Source organism: Camelus ferus, chromosome 10 (assembly GCF_009834535.1).
Source record: "Camelus ferus isolate YT-003-E chromosome 10, BCGSAC_Cfer_1.0, whole genome shotgun sequence".
Taxonomy (NCBI): domain Eukaryota; kingdom Metazoa; phylum Chordata; class Mammalia; order Artiodactyla; family Camelidae; genus Camelus; species Camelus ferus.
The window spans coordinates 61,456,140-61,474,233 of NC_045705.1; the positions used below are offsets into that span (position 1 = coordinate 61,456,140).

The window sequence follows — 18,094 nt, forward strand, 5'->3', positions numbered from 1 at the left end:
ATAAACAAACTTTTTGGTGACTAAACTGTACTTTAAAGAATTATCTAAGAGTGACTAGAAATGCTAAGGGGTCTGAGTAAGATTTCATTCAGGGGCAGGGAAAGACCCAGGTCAGAGAGCAGTTTAAAGAGTCGGTGGAGAGAAATTAAGCTGTTTTCTGTTGTAGGCTACTGTGTGCCTCTCAGTCCACCTACTCCACACTGGTAAGACAGGCTGTGTAGCAGTTAACTGGTTAGCTGGGGCTCTCTTCACAGATAATAAGCGATGGGATTTAGCGGGGACTGTAACCCAGGTCTTCAGGTCTCCAAGCCTCCGGCCAGAAGCAGTTGCAGGACAGAAGGGGAAATCAAGCCTGGGGGCTGGACTCTCTCTCCTTTTCAAAAGCATTTTGCTCAGGACACACAGTTTTCACTTTGGATTCAAGTACACTTGGTTTTCTCCCCACACCTGGTGCCTCTGTCATTGCTGCCATGCCTCCAGGAAGGTGGGACCACAGGAACAGAACTCTGGAGTCAGACCTCAGTCTGAATCTTGTGATGATGTGTGAGGATCTTTATAGCTTCAAGCTCAGATTCCACATTGAGATAATAATAGTGACTAACTCAGAGGGTTTAATTACATAATGTATGAAAGGCACACTGTGAGGATTCAATAAACAGCAAGTATCATACCAATATTAATTTCTCCCTGAAATCACAAAAGGATCTGCGTGAGAGAAGGAAGAATGCCACATAAGTCTCTACCCTTAAGTAGCTGGGGACGGACAGTGGGAAATGCAGGAGTAGGGTAGGGGACAGACTCCTATTGCACCAGACTTGGAAGAACAATTTGAACAACCAGCTCACCATGAAGAAGTAAGGGTGATTTATCTGATTCAGGACCTGAATGTTGTCTGTGGTCACTGACTGAATCCTGGAGCACCAGGCCAGTGAGAAGAGCCAAGGTTCATTGACGATGTATAAATTGATGTTGATATTCGCTGCTTTATACTCTCTGAGAAGACAAAGAAACCACAGGGGATTTAAACTTAATCTCACTCTCACCATCTAAAGGGGAAACAGCCACCAAGTTTGTAAAAGGCTGTTTATTGTTAAGTCACCAGAAGTATCTGGTCCTGAAACAACTTATATGACATGCAGAATAGGCTCATGTTACAATGAGATTAAGAACTGGATTTGGGGAGAGGGTATAGCTCAAGTGGTAGAGTGCATGCTTAGCATGCACAAGGTCTTGAGTTCAATCCCCAGTACAGTCTCTAAGAATAAATAAATAAATAACCACCCCTCATTCCCCCCAAAAAACTAAATAAAACTTCAAAAAAATTATCTTATTTAAAAAACCCAATCTGTAAAAGAACAGGATTTAATATCTTTGCTCCTATACCAACAGTAGTATTTTAGTAAACTGGCTGTCCTAGGAGAAAAAAAGAAAAGAAGGAAGGAAAGGAGGAAAGAGAGAGGGAAGGAGGGAGGACTGGAGGGAAGGAGAGAGGGAAAGAAAAAAAGGAAAGCCCTAATTGTGGAATTTGCCAATTTCCACAATGTAAATACTACTGCAATAGCCAATTTTGAGCTACCACTGGTAATACAGGTTTGCAAATTTCCTGGATATTTAATAATTAGCTCAAATGAGCTGTTATCAACCAGGTCCAGCACACTATTGTGCAGCAAATATACTTACTTTCATCAGAGTACTTACTACCCTCTATGTATTTATCTGCTTTCCTATTGGTCTTCTTGTAAGCAAATTAAAATCAGAGACTGTGTCTTACTCATCTCTGTATATCCAATACCTAGCATAATACTTGCCTTCATGAACAGCTAATTGAAGAAATGAATAAATGAATATCAATCTGGTGAATATTTAAATTTTAAATATAAAGAATTTTTACAAGCATTGAGTAGGGGGAATGGAACCCACTATTCCCAATGTCAGTACTAAATGTCAGTAGATATTTCCGCACTGTCTATAGAACCAGTAGGAAAATAAGTTGAAGAACATCTAGTAACTCTAGTCAAGTTGTCAGTTTCAGGGATTAAATTTCTCAGAAAACACACCATGTAATAAATGCTTCAAAAACTGTTTTTTAAAACCTTAAGATGGTATAGCATATTAGAAACAGTTCTGTACAAGCCTGGGTTTGAATCCCAGGTCTGCTGTCTGTCAAATACTAGCTTCACAAGTTCTTAGGCTCAGTGTACAAACAGTAAATAAAAGTAACAGTACCACCTTTACAGGAGTGCTTGCAATTAGTTACCCGACATGTTATAACTGTCTTTAAGACAATTCCACAAATCACCTAAAGATAAATTTAAAAAATAAAAATAAGGAAACAGTTTTTTAAAAAGGTACTTTTTATACTTTCTGAAACCAACACACAAAAATCAATCACATTTATACTCATTAATAAACATACAGAAACTGAAATTTAAAACAATACCATTAACTATCACTCCAAAGAAAATTAAATAACTAGGTATAAACTTAAAACCAGCACAGGATCTTAAAGCTGTGAACTATATAATACTGATGAAAGTAATAAAAGAATATGTTTAAAACACAGGAGAAATCTTTGAGACCTAAGAGATAGATAAAGAGCTCTTAAATTCGACACTAAAAGTATGATCATAAAAGGTAAAATTGGTAAGTTAAGCCGCATCAAAATTTTTAAACTCTGTTCTGTGGAAAACTGTTAAAAGGATGCTACAGACCAGCCAGACTGGGACAAAGTATTTGAAAATAACATATCCAGCAAAGGACTAGTATCTATACTATATCAAGAACTCTCAAAACTAAACAATAAAAAAAAAAAATCAAGCAATTCAGTTAGAAAGGATACAAAGAGTCATTTCACTGAAGGGAGTATACCACTGGCAAATAATCACATAATAATATGTTCAACATCATTAACTATCAGAGAATGAAAATTAAAACCACAATGAGATATCACTATACACCTATCAGAATGTCTACAATGAAAAACAGTGACAATGCCCAAAATTAGTACAAGGATGTAGAGTGGACCATCATACACTGTCGGCAGGAATGTAAAAGGATTGGCAGTTTCTATAAAACTAGACAAATAATTACCATAACCCAGAAACTGCATTCTTAGGCATTTATCCCATAAAAAAATAAAAACTTATGTTCACAGGAGGGAATTCTTAGAAGGTGGCAGAGAAGAAAATACCAGGAATCCATCTCCCTACCTACACAGTAACTACACTAGTGAAATGCAACTATTTTGGAACTACTGAGTCTATTGAAGGCTTTTGAGATCCAGGGAAGGTTTGGATGGTAAGTTACAGCTAACTTTGGTCGATTTCATCACTAGGTATAGTAGCAGTTACAGTACACCAGCCCCTAGCCCCACGGCAGGCAGATGTGCACTTGTTCCTGAAGCAGCTTGCACACAGCTTGTAGAAGCCAAGGTGGGCCAAAAGGACCCTATCCTTCAAATATCAGGGATCTGTGCTCTAATCACTGGTGCTTCTGATCACGTAGGTGTAGACAAAGAGGAGGGAAAACATGATTGTTGCACTTCCCCTCATTGCTGCAAACCTCTCCCATCCTCACTGAAATGACTGTCAGGGAATTTAAAGGGCCAGCACGCTTTCCTATCCACCTTTTATTTTTCTTTTTCTCCCTGTTTGAGAGCCATACATTATAGACTAGGACATGTAAAAGCAACTGCATACATGAGGAAAATCAGAAAGTGACCATGTATAACCAGGGAAAGGAACAGAAAAGACCTGAGAAGACCTTAAGTTTAAACCTCAGAGTCTTAACACAGAGACAGCCAACAAAAACAAATATACAAATAAGTAAATAACAAATAGAAGCATACGTTGAGGAAGGAAAGATTCTGATTTCCAGAGTTACCAGATTATTAGATTCAAATATCCATTTTTCAACAAAAAATCACAAGGCATACAAAGACACAAGAAAGCATGGCCCATTCAAAGGAAAAATCAACAGAAATTATTCCTGGAAAAGAGCTGTTTGTGGATATGCTACTCAAAGACTTGAAAACAACCATCTTTAAAATACTCAAAGAACTAAAGGAAGATGTAAAGTAAAAAAACGTATAAACAAAATGAAATATTAATGAAGAGACAGAAAGCTAAAAAAGAAACCAAAAATAATTCTGAAACTGAATAGTACAGTAACTGATATGAAAATCTGATTATTAGGATTCAAAGGCAGACTTGAGCAGTAGAATAAAGAATCTGTGAAGTTGAAGACAGGACAATAGAATTTAACCAGTCTGAAGAACAGGAAGAAAAAAAACTTTAAGAAAAGTGAACAGAGAGTAAGATATCTGTGGGACACCAACCAACAAATCAGTATTTGCATTGTTGGAGTTCCAAAAAGAAAGGAGAGAGATAAAGGGACAGAGAGGTTATTTGAAGAAATGATGGCTGTAAATTTCCCAAATTTATCAAAGACATGAAAGTTCAATATCCAAGAAAATCAACAAACTCCAAGATGAATTTAAAGAGACTCGTACTGAGACATACTATAATAAAACTTTCAAAAGTCAAAGAGAAAAAGAGAATATTGAAAACCCAAGAAAGAAGCAATGTGTCACATACAAGGGATCCTCAGTAACATCACCAGTGGACTTATAATAAATTTTGGAGGCCAGAGGCAGTGGGTCCACACATTTAAAGTGTTAAAATAAAACATGGTCAACCAAGGATCCTATATTAGCCAGCAAAACTGTCATTCAAAAGTGAGGAACAAATTAAGACATTCCAGATAAACTAAAGCTTAGGGAGTTCATGGTCACTAGACCTGCCTTGCAAGAAAAGCTCAATGGAGTACTGCAAGGTGAAATGAACGGACACTGGACAGTAACTCAAAACTGTATGATGAAATAAAGATCTCAATAAAAGGAAGCATGTGGCAGTTATAAAACCTAGTACTACTGTAACAATAGTTTGTAACTGTACTCTTTGTTTTCTACATGATTTAAGAGACTAATACATCTAAAGAAAAAAATAATTGTGAGTCTAAAAGCTAGTATTATGGTAACTTTGGTTTGCAACCCCGCAAGTTTTTTCTACATGATTTAAAACTAATGCATTTTTACCCTCCTACACTGCTGGTGGGAATGCAGTTTGGTGCAGCCACTATGGAAAACAGTGTGGAGATTCCTCAAAAGACTAGGAATAGACTTACCATATGACCCAGGAATCCCACTCCTGGGCTTGTATCCAGAAGGAACCCTACTGCAGGATGACACCTGCACCCCAATGTTCATAGCAGCACTATTTACAATAGCCAAAACATGGAAACAGCCTAAATGTCCATCAACAGGTGACTGGATAAAGAAGAGGTGGTATGTTTATACAATGGAATACTACTCAGCCATAAAAACCAACAACATAATTCCATTTGCAGCAACATGGTTGCTCCTGGAGAATGTCATTCTAAGTGAAGTAAGCCAGAAAGAGAAAGAAAAATACCATATGAGATCGCTCATATGTGGAATCTAAAAAACAAAAACAAAAACAAAGCGTAAATACAGGACAGAAATAGACTCATAGACAGAGAATACAGACTTGTGGTTACCAGGGGGGTGGAGGGTGGGAAGGGATAGACTGGGATTTCAAAATTGTAGAATAGATAAACAAGATAACACTGTATAGCACAGGGAAATATACACAAAATGTTATGATAACTCACAGAGAAAAGAATGTGACAATTAGTGTGTATATGTCCATGAATGACTGAAAAATTGTGCTGAACACTGGAATTTGACACAACATTGTAAAATGATTATAAATCAATAAAAAATGTTAAAAAAAATAAAATAAAATAAAAATAAATAAATAAATAAATAAAACTAATGCATTTTTAAAAATTACTAGTCTATGTTTTGGGGCACAGAATATATAAAGATGTAATTTTCAGACATCAACAACCCAAAAAGATAGGAAGAGCTCTATAAAGGAACAGAATTTTTATATGTTATTGAAGTTAAGCTGGTATAAATTCAAATAAGGGTGTTAAAACTTCAGGATATTAAATATAATTCCCATGGTAACTACAAAATAGATATAGAATATAAACAAAAGGAAATGAGAAACGGATTTAAATGTTTTACTATAAAAAGTCAACTAAACACAAAAGAAAACTGTAATGCAGAAACCAAAGGTACAAGAAAGCTATAAGGCATAAAGGAATTAAAAAATAATAGATGACAGAAATAACAAATATTTACAAAAATGACAGAAGTAACAGCATAACAAAATCCCTCCTTGTATGTAATTATTTTAAATGTAAATGAGTCAAACTCTCCAAGCAAAAGGTAGAGACAGGCAGAGTGGATAAAACACATGTTTCAATTCAATGTCTATAAGAGATTAACTTTATATGAAAAGACACAGACAGATTACAAGTGAAAGGATGGAAAAAGATACTCAATGCAAATAGTAAACAAAAAGAGCAGGGGTGGCTATACTGATATCAGATAAAAGAGGATTTATAACAAAAAAGGTTATAAGAGACAAAGAAAGGCATTATATATTAATAAAAGATTTAATATAGCAATAATATGTAATAATTCTAAACATTTACGTGCCTAATGACAGACCAGTAAAATTGACAAAGCAAACACTGACAGAATTGGAGCTGTATAACAACGGTAGGAGATTTTAATATCCCACTCTCAAAAATGAATAGAACAATCAGAAGGTAAGTAGGAAAACAGAAGACTTAATCAACACAAGAACTAACTATATCTAATAGATATATATAGAACACTAAACCCAACAATAACAGCATACACATTTTTCTTAATTGCACATTTCCAAACAGACCATATGTCAGGCAACAAATTAAGTCTCAATAGATTTAAACAGATTGATACCATACAAAGGGTCTCCTCCAACCACATCAGGATGAAGTTAGAAGCCAATAACAGAAAGAAAACTGGAAACTTCACATATTTATGGAACTTAACAAACTTTTAAACTACCAATGGATCAAAAAAGAAATTGCAAGGGAAATTACAAAATATTTGGAGATGAACAAGAATGAAAACACAACATATTAAAACTATTGGCATGCAGTAAAAGTGGTGCTAGGGGGGAAATTTATAGTCATTAATGTTGATATTTAAAAAACAAAAAAAAAGATCTCAAGTCAACAACCTAAGTTTACAACATAAGAAATTATAAAAAGAAAAACAAATTGAGCCAACAAAGCAAAAGGAAGAAAATGATAAAGATTAGAGCAGAATTAAATGAAATTGAGAACAGAAAACCAACAGAGAAACTCAACGAAACAAAAAATTAGTTCTTCAAAAAGTTAAACAAAATTGATAAACCTTTAGCCAGAACTACTAATAATAAAAAGAAAAACTCAAATTATTGAAATCAGAAATAACAGCAGGGCTATTACTACCAATTTTACCAAAATAAAAAGGATTATAAGAAAGGACTATGAACAGTTGTATCCCAACAAACTGGATGATCTAGATGAAATGGACAAATTCATGGAAACACAAAACCTACCTTCTAATCATGAAGAATTAGAAAATGCAAATAGACCTATAATATGTAAGGAGATTGAATCATTAACCAAAAATCTTCTAACAAAGAAAAACTCTGGACCCAACGACTTCACTAGTGAATTCCATCACACATTTCAAGAAGAACTAATACCAAACCATTAAAGATGGCAACATTAAAAAACAGCAGACCTGGCCCCCAACAGAGCTGTGACAACCACAGAGCAAACAGGAGGCCCCATTAAACATCCAGTGCAGGCACTGGTCACCACACCAACCACACACCCTATCAAGGGGATAATAGCCAGCACAAACAGAGGACAGACATAGCAGCCATCAATAGTAAAAACAGTCCTTACAACAAAAATATTAGATACATAGAGACTACACAGGGAGACTCCCACATAAAAACAGCCCATCAAGACCACAGTAGATAACTGTTAACCCTAAATTCTTAAGTCAGAGAAATATAGGTAAAAGGAAAAAGAAAGGGAACCATTCCCAATTAAAAGAACAAGAGAAATCCCCTGAAAGTACAACCAATGAAATACAACTCTCCAGAATATAAGAGTTCGAGTTCAAAAAGGAGACAATAAAAATACTGAAGAAATTAAGAAAGGCTATCGATAGAAATACAGATTATTGTGAAAAAGAACTAGAAACTATAAAGAGCCACTTGAAATCAGAAAACTCAGTTGCTGAGATGAAAGTAGAGCTAAAGGCAACAAATAGCAAACTAAATAATGCAAAAGAATGAATAAGTGACCTGGAAGACAGAATAATGGAAATCACCCAATCAGAACAGCAGATAGAAAAAGAAATGAAACCATAAGGAAAAGAAAACGACAACCTATGGAATGGGAGAAAATTTTTACAAAAGATGAAACTGACAAAGGCTTGATGTCCAGAATATACAAGCAGCTCATACGACTTAAGAAAAAAACAAACAACCCAATCCAAAAATGGGCAAAAGACCTAAACAAGCAATTCTCCAAGGAAGAAATACAAATGATCAATAGGCACATGAAAAAATGCTCAATATCACTAATTACCAGAGAAATGCAAATCAAAACTACAATGAGGTATCACCTCACACCAGTTAGAATGGCCATCATTCAAAAGTCCACAAATGATAAATGCTAGAGAGGCTGTGGAGAAAAGAGAACCCTCCTACACTGCTGGTGGAAATGCAGTCTGGTGCAGCCATTGTGAAAAACAGTATGGAGATTCCTCAAAAGAGTAGGAATAGGCTTATCATATGACCCAGCAATCCCACTCCTGGGCATATATCCAGAAGGAACCCTACTCCAAAAAGACACCTGCACCCCAATGTTCATAGCAGCACTATTTACAATAGCCAAGCCATGGAAAGAACCTAAATGTCCATGACAGATGACTGGATAAAGAAGAGGTGGTATATTTATACAATAGAATACTATTCAACCATAAAAATGACAACTTAATGCCATTTGCAGCAACACAGATGTCCTTGGAGAATGCCATTCTAAGTGAAGTAAGCCAGAAAGAGAAAGAAAAATACTGTATGATATCACTCATATGTAGAATCTAAAGAAGAAAGAGAAGGAGAAGGAGAAAGAGAAGAAGAAGACAAATGAATTTAAACATGAAACAGAAACAGACTCACAGACATAGAATACAAACTTTTGGTTGCCAGTGGGGAGGGGGGTAAGAAGGGACAGACTGGGAGTTCAAAATCTGTAGATACGGACAGGTATATATAGAATAGACAATCAAGTTTATACTGTATAGCACAGGGAAATATATACAAGATCTTGTGGTAGCTCACAGTGAAAACAAATGTGACAATGAATATATGTATGTTCATGTATGACTGAAAAGTTGTGCTCTGCAATGGAAACTGACACAACATTGTAAACTGACTATAACTCAATAAAATAAAATTTTTAAAAAGAGATGTAAAAAAAAAAAGAAAAAGAAATGAAAAAAAAAGAAAGGAATATAAGAGACTTAAGGGATAATATAAAGCATGACTATCTATGCATAATAGGGGTTCCAGAAGGAGAAGAAAGAGAAAGGAGGATAGAAAATGTATTTGAAGAAATTAAGCTGAAAACTTCCCAAACCTAAAGAAGAAAACAGATATCCAAGTACAGGAAGGACAGAAGGTCCCAAACAAGATGAACCTAAACAAACCTACACCAGCACATATTATTATTAAAATGGCAAAAGTTAAAGAGAAATTTCTAAAGGCAACAAGATTAAAACAAAGAATATATTACAAAGGAACCCCCATAATGCTATCAGCTGATTTCCCTACAGAAATGTTGCAGCCCAGAAAGGAGTGACAAAATATATTCAAAGTCCTGAAAGAGGAAAACCTGCAACTTAGGATACTCTATCCAGCAAGATTACCATTTAGAACAGAAGAAGAGAGAAAGAATTTCTCAGACAAGCAAAAACTAAAAGAATACAGCAATACTAAAAACTATCCTAAAAGAAACATTGATTTTCCCTAAATAGAAAAGAAATCCAGCAATGTAGAGAAAAAAGAAAATCACTATAGGAAATGTGATAATAACTATAATAAACAGCAAATAATAAACACTAAGATGTAAAAGAGGACATCAAAATCATACAATGTCAGGGAGGGGAGTAAGAAAATTAGATTTTTTTCTTTTTTTTTTTTTAAGAATGTGTTTCAGCTTATATAATTACCAGTCTAAAGTAAGTATATATAGTAATGGTTTAACATACTTGAAAAACAGGGTAACCATAAGTCAAAAACACAATAGAGACACAAAAACCAAAAAGAAAAGAACTCAAGCAAAATACAAAATAAAATCAACAAGGTAAAAAAAAGGAAAAAACAAAAACAAAAAGAAAGAAACAGAAAAAATACAAAATCCCCTGGAAAACAAGGTTTAAAATGGCAATAAATACATATCTATCCATAATTACGTTAAATGTCAATGGACTAAACACTCCAATCAAAAGACATATAATGGGAGACGGGGTAATAAAACAAGAGCCTCAAAATGCTGCCTTCATGAGACCTACTTTAGGACAAAGAATACACATAGATTGAAAGTGAGGGGATAGAAAATGATATTTCATGCAAATGGAAATGACAAGATAGCAGGGGTTGCAAAACTCGTAACAGAGAAAACAGACTTTAAAACAAAGGTCATAAAGAAAGATAAAGAAAGACACTATATAATAATTAAAGGATAGATGCAAGTAGAGGATATTTTACTTGGTAACATATATGTACCCAATATAGGAGCATTTAAATGCATAAAACAAATACTGACAGACATAAAGGGAGAAATTGACAGGGATACAGTAATAGCAGGAGACCTTAACACTCCACTAACATCATTGGACAGATCTTCCACACAGAAAGGTAACAGAGATACTAAATGATACAACAGAACAGTTAGACTTAATTGATATCTTCAGGACATTACAACCAAAAAACAGAACATACATTCTTTTCAAGTGCACATGTAACATTCTTTAGGACAGACCACATACTCAGACACAAAACAAGCCTCAACAAATTTAAGAGGATAGAAATTATTTCAAGCATCTTTTCTGACCACAGTGGCATGAAACTAGAAATCAAACACAGAAAAAGAAAAAAAGACTGAAGACTAATCAGCATGCTACTAAAAAACCAATGGGCCAATGACGAAATCAAAGAGGAAATTTTAAAATACCTTGAGACAAATGACAATGAAAACACAACCACACAAAATCTATGAAATGCAGCAAAAGCAGTCCTAAGAGGAAAGTTCATAGCGATACAGGCTTTCCTCAAAAAACAAGGACGATCTCAAACAGACAACATAATCTACCACCTAAAAGAATTAGAAAAAGAAGAACAAACAAAACCTAAAGTCATCAGAAGAAAGAAAATAATAAGCATCAGGAATGAAATAAATAAGAGATTTAAAAAACACTAGGAAAAAAATCAATAAAACCAGTAGTTGGTTTTTTGAAAGAGTAAACAAAATCAACAAACCTCTGGCCAGGCTCACCAAGAAGAAACAAGAGAGGACATAAATAAACAAACATTAAGAAGTGAAAGAGGAGAAATTACACCCAATATCACAGAAATTAAAAAAAAATAAGAGTAAACTATGAACAATTATGTATCAACAAATTGGACAACCTAGAAAAAATGGACAAGTTTCTAGAAACATACAGTCTACCAAAACTGAATCAAGAAGAAACAGATAATTTGAACAGACTGATCACTAGAAGTGAAATAGACTCAGTAATTTAAAAATAAAAAGAAACAAACAAAAAAACTCCCTGCAAACATAAGTCCAATACTGGATGGCTTTACTGAGGAATTCTACCAAGAGTACAAGGAAGAACTTATACCAGTCCTTCTCAAACTCTTCCAAAAGACTGAAGAATAGGTGACACTCCCAAACTCATTCTGTGAAGCACCATCACCCTGATACCAAAACCAGACAGAGACATTACCAAAAAAGAAAACTGCAGGCCAATACATTTTTTTAAAAAACATTTTTTTGAGTTATAGTCATTTTACAATGTTGTGTCAAATTCCAGTGTAGAGCACAATTTTTCAATTATACATGAACATACATATATTCATTGTCACACTTTTTTCACTGTGAGCTACCACAAGATCTTGTATATATTTCCCTGTGCTATACAGTATAATCTTGTTTATCTATTCTGCATATGCCTGTCCATTTCTACAAATTTTGAAATCCCAGTCTGTCCCTTCCCACCCTCCAAGGCCAGTATCTTTGGTGAATATAGATACAAAAATTCTAAGCAAAATATCAGTAAACCAAATCCAACAACACATAAAAAGATCATACACTACAATCAAGTTTGATTCATCCCAGGGACACAAGGATGGTTTACCAGAAGCAAACCAGTCAATGTGCTACACCACATCAACAAAAGAAAAAATGAAAATGACATGATCATCTCAACAGATGCAGAAAAATCATTTGATAAAATTCAGTATCCATTCATGATAAAAAAAATCCTTTTACCAAAGTGGGCATAGAGGGAATATATCTTAACATAATAAAAGCTATTTATGATAAACCCACAGCCAACATAATACTCAACAGTGAAAAACTGAAAGCTTTCCTGCTAAAATCTGAAACAAGACAAGGATGCCCACTCTTAAAACTTCTATTCAACATAGTACTGGAAGTCCTAGCCACCTTCTATTCAACATAATATTGGGAGTCCTAGCCACAGCAATCAGACAAGAAAAAGAAAAGGAAATCAAATCAGAAGTGAAGAGGTAAAATTGTCACTGTATACAGATGACATACTATATATAGAAACCCCTAAATATCCACACAAAAACTAAAAGAGCTGATAAATGAATTCAGCAAGGTAGCAGGATACAAGATTAACATACAGAAATCTGTTACATTTATTTACACTAATAATGAAACATCAGAAAAGGAAAGCAAAAAAACAACCCCTTTTTAAATCTCATTTAAAAATACTTAGGAATAAACTTGAAAAGTGAGGTGAAAGATTTATATGCAGAGAACTATAAAACATTAAGGATATTAAAGATGATTTAAACAAACAGAAGATATCTCATGCTTTTGGATTGGAAGAATAAATATTGTTAAAATACCCATAATACCCAAAGCAATTTACAGATTTAATAAGATCCCTATCAAATTACCCAGAAAATTTGTCACAGAACTAGAACAAATAACCCTAAAATTTATATGGAATCACAAAAGACCCACAATTGCCAGACTAATACTGAAGAAAAAGAACAAAGCTGGAGGCATAAGTCTCCCAGGCTTCAGACAATTCTACAAAGCTACTGTAATCAAACGTGTGGAATTGGCACAAAAATAGACATATGGATCAATGAAACAGAACAGACAGCCCCAAAATAAACCCATACACCTATGGGCTATTAATCTTAAACAAAGGAAGCAAGAATATACAATGGAGAAAAGATAGCCTCTTTGGTAAGTACCTTAGGAAAGTTGTACAGTATATCAATGAAGGTAGAACACACTCTCACACCATACACAAAAATAAACTCAAAATAGCTTAAAGACTTAAATATAAGACAAGACACCATAAATCTCCTAGAAGAAAACATAGGCAAAACATTCTCTGAGATAAATCATTGCAGTGTTCTCCTAGGCCAGTCTACCATGGCAATAGAAATTAAAGGAAAAATAAACAAATGGGACCTAATAAAACTTATAGGCTTTTGCACAGCAAAGGAAGCTATAAACAAAACAAAAAGATACCCTACAGAATGGGACAAAATATTGTTCAAATGATGCAGCTGACAAGGGCTTAATTTCCAGAACATATAAACAGCTCAAACAGCTTAATAACCCCCCCAAAAAAATCAAAAATTGGGCAGAAGACGTGAACAAACATTTTTCCAATGAAGATATACAAATGGCCAAAAGGCACATGAAAAGATGCTCAGTATCACTAATTATCAGAGAAATGCAACTCAAAACTACAATGATGTATCACCTCACACAAGTCAGAATGGCAATCATTAAAAAGTCCACAACAATAAGTGCTGAAAAAGGTGTGGAGCAAAGGGAACCTTCCTATACTGTTGGTGGGAATGTAATTTGGTGCAGTCATTATGGAAAACAGTATGGAAATCCCTTAAAAACTAAAAATAGACTTACCATGTGATCCAGCAGTCCTACTCCTAGGCATATATCTGAAGGAAACTCTAATTCAAAAAGATACATGCACCCCAGTGTTCATTCCAGCACTATTTACAATAGCCAAGACATAAGCAGCCTAAATGTCCATCAACAGATGACTGGATAAAGAAGTTGTGATACATACACACATACGCAGACACATACACACAATGGAATACTACTCAGCCATAAAAAGAATGAAATAATGCCATTTGCAGCAACATGGTTGGATCTGGAGAATATCATTCTAAGTGAAGTAAGACAGAAAGAGACAAATACCATATAATGTCATTTATATGTAGAATCTAAAAAAGATGACACAAATGAACTTAGTTGCAAAATAGAAATAGACTCACAGACATAGAAAAGAAACTTATGGTTACCAGTGGAGAAAAGGCGGAAAGGGATAAACTGGCAGTTTGGGATATGCGGATACTAACTACTATACATAAAATAGATAAGCAGATAAACAAGATCCTATTGTATAGCACAGGGAACTATATTCAATATCTTGTATAAATAAGCATATATATTTAACTGAATCACTGTACACCAGAGATGAACACAACATTGCAAATTGATTATACTTCAATAAAATATTTTAAAGCCTTATGTTCACATGAAAACCTGTACATAACTGTTCATAACAGATTTATTTATAACAGCTCATAAACAGAAACAATCTCCTTAAGTTAGTAAATGATTAAAGATTAGTACACCCATACAATTTGGAATACTACTCAGCAACAAGAAAGAACAAACTACTGATGCATACAACAACCTGGATGAGTCTCAAAGGGAATTACACTGAGTGAAAAAAAGCCAATCACAGTAAGCTACATACTCTATGATTCTATATGTAACATTTTCAAAATGACAAAATAATAAAAAGAGGAGTTAGGGTTTGAGATGAGTAGAAACAGATGGAAGGAAGGGGAGTGTGGTTACCAAAGGGCAACAAAAGGAATAATTCTGCTGATTAAACTAGTTTATGTCTTGGTTGTGGCATTGGATCCACAAACCTACACATGTAATAAAGCTGCACAGAACTATATATACAAAACATACACAAAATGAATATAAGTAAAACTGGGGAAATTGAAATAAGATTGGTGGATTGTATCAATGTCAATATCTCGGTTTTGATACCATATTAAAGTTTTGCAAGTTTTACCATAGGAGTAAACTGGATAAAAGGTACACAGGATCATTTTGTATTATTTCTTACAGGTTAACATGCAATTATCTCAAAATAAAAAGTTTAATTTAAAAAATACTATTGACTATTTTTTAAAATGTAATAAAGTGTACTCTAGGGTTTAAAATAAAGGCATTATTTATAACAATAAGCACAAAGGGCAGCAGGTAGTAAATGGAATTATGCTGTCTTAAGATTTTAGTATTCTGTACTGTAGGATAATTAAATTCAAGGTGGACTGAAATAAGCTAAGGATACTTTTTTATTTTTTTTTATTTTCTAACATTTTTTATTGAGTTACAGTCATTTTACAATGTTGTGTCAAATACCAGTGTAGAGCACAATTTTTAAATTATACATGAACATACATATATTAATTGTCACATTTTAGCGAAGGATACTTTTTATAATCTCTATAGGAACCTGTAAAAAATAATTCAGAAATGTATAAACAGCCAGTAGAAGAGATAGGAATACTAAAAAAAATAATCAATTAACTAAAAAAATAAAAGGCAGGAAAAAAATAACCAAAATAACCCACTATAATAAAGAGGACGAAAAGAAAAAATATGATATAACATAAACACAAGTATATCAATTGGTAAACTAAATATTAATAGGCTAAACATTCCCACTAAAAGACAAACATAGTCCTAATAAATATCAAAGTAAGATCCAGTAACATTCTGTTCAGAAAAGATGTACTTTAAAGATGCAAAGTAGTTGAAAGACAAAGGACAAAAAAAGAAATATTGCACAAACACTAATTATAAGAAAGCCAATGTGCAATATTAATAAAAGTAATCTTTAGACAAGAATTATAACCAGAGACAATGGACATTTCATAATGAAAGGGTGGATTAACCAAGAAGACCTAAAAATTCTAAATGTAAATGCACGTAAAAAACGTGTTTAAAATAAAGGAAGCCAAACAACTACAACAATAACAATAACAACAACAGAGCTAAAGGGAGAAATGCACAAATCAATAATCATAGTTTGAGATATTAACACCTCTTTCTCCATAATTAACTAGATGAGGTATAAGGAGCCCTTAATTTCTCTCTGACTGGGGAGGCTGCTCCCAGCACTAAGAATACAAAAGACGTGGTCTAATCTCCTTGTTAATATGACATTTTTCTAAATAGAATAGTAATATTTCCTAGGAAGAGAGGCCTTATAAATAGAACATGTTTTTTTAAAGGATGTTCCTGGTTGAGTATTTCATTATTATATATTTTGTAAATAAATACAGAATGAGAGTTTTTAAGGCAGGGGTCCCTGGAGAAGGTCACATAAGCTATACAACTCTCTGGGAGTAGTAAATGGAGAGGTTTTGTAACTCAAAAGCTCCCCTTTAAATGAATAACCCTGCAAAAACTCACTTGTAGGCCTTGTCTATTACTGTGAGCCTTAGAATATGTGTCCAATAAAGGAAGAAACCTGCAAAGCTGAAATCCATGTCTCTGAGCTCTCCTTGTTTGTCTGATCTGCTTGATTTTCTGCTGTATCTTTGAAATTAATAAAGCATCACAGTAGGTAAGTTCTATGATGTATGTGAGTTTGATCTGCAACATAATGCTTTGTGTTAACTCAATAGAAAAAGCAGGGGAAAAATACAGTATAAAATGTTGAAAAAAACCATCAACCAATTTAAACTAACTGATATCTATAGAATACGACACTCAACAAGTAAAGACAGCTCATCATTTTCAGGTGTACATGGAAAGTTCACCAAGATAAATAATATAGTAGTCCATAAGACAAGTTTAAATACATTTAAAGTATTGAAATTATACAGAGTTGTTCTCTGGTCACAATGAATTTAAATCAGAAGTCAGTAACACTAAAGGTAGATGGAAAATCCTCAAATCTAAATAATCCATGAATCAAGTGGGAAATAAGAACATTTTTTAATGTTTTAAATTGGATGATAAGACAGTATGTCAAAATCATTTGTGGAATGCTACTAAAGCAATGCTTGCAGGAAAATTTATAGCTTTAAATGTTTATGTTAGAAAAGAAGACCTAGAATCAATCACCTAATTTTCTATCTCAAGAAAAGCAAATTACACATAAAGGAAATAGAAGAAAATAATAAAGATAAGAAAAGTCAATGAAATAGGAAAGCAAACGTGCAACAGGATAAAGCTACAAAGCCAAAATTTGGTGTTGTGAAATGGTTAATAAAATTCACAAACTCCTAGGAAGACTGACCAAGAAAAAGAGAGAAAATAAAAATTTCCAGTGCCAAAATGTACTGGAACTAGAGGTGACAAGTAGCACAACAGTGTGAATGTACTAAATGTCACTGAATTATTTACTTTAAAATGGTTAATTTTATGTGAATTTCACCTCTGTAAGTTTTAATAAATTAAAAGTAAATTTAAAATAAAATTTAAAAATTAATTAAAAAAAATTTAAAACACTGAAAACTTCCCACATCAAAAATGAAACAGAGACTACTCTGTATTACTTAATTTTGATTAAAGTAATGTATTTACAGCATTCTCAGTCAAAATGTAAAGATCGCAAAGTCTTGTGATAGTGGTCCGATGGAAGTAAGCACTGATCCATAGATAATGTTTTGGAAATGTGATCATAATAACAAGTATTCTGATCACAAACAGTATACAAATAATTTAAGATACATTTGCTTAATTTCTTGAAGTTAGTGGTTCTTGA

General features: G+C 33.7%; 1 protein-coding gene across 1 annotated transcript in view; it reads right to left on the reverse strand.

The window, feature by feature from the left end:
- LOC102505752 (glycerophosphodiester phosphodiesterase domain-containing protein 4) overlaps nt 1–18,094 on the reverse strand; it is an 81,560-nt gene that overhangs the window by 8,799 nt on the left and 54,667 nt on the right. The window contains exon 8 of the mRNA XM_032489494.1: nt 846–993. Within this exon, the coding sequence (XP_032345385.1) occupies nt 846–993 (148 nt within the window). The remainder of the gene's footprint in view (nt 1–845; nt 994–18,094) is intronic.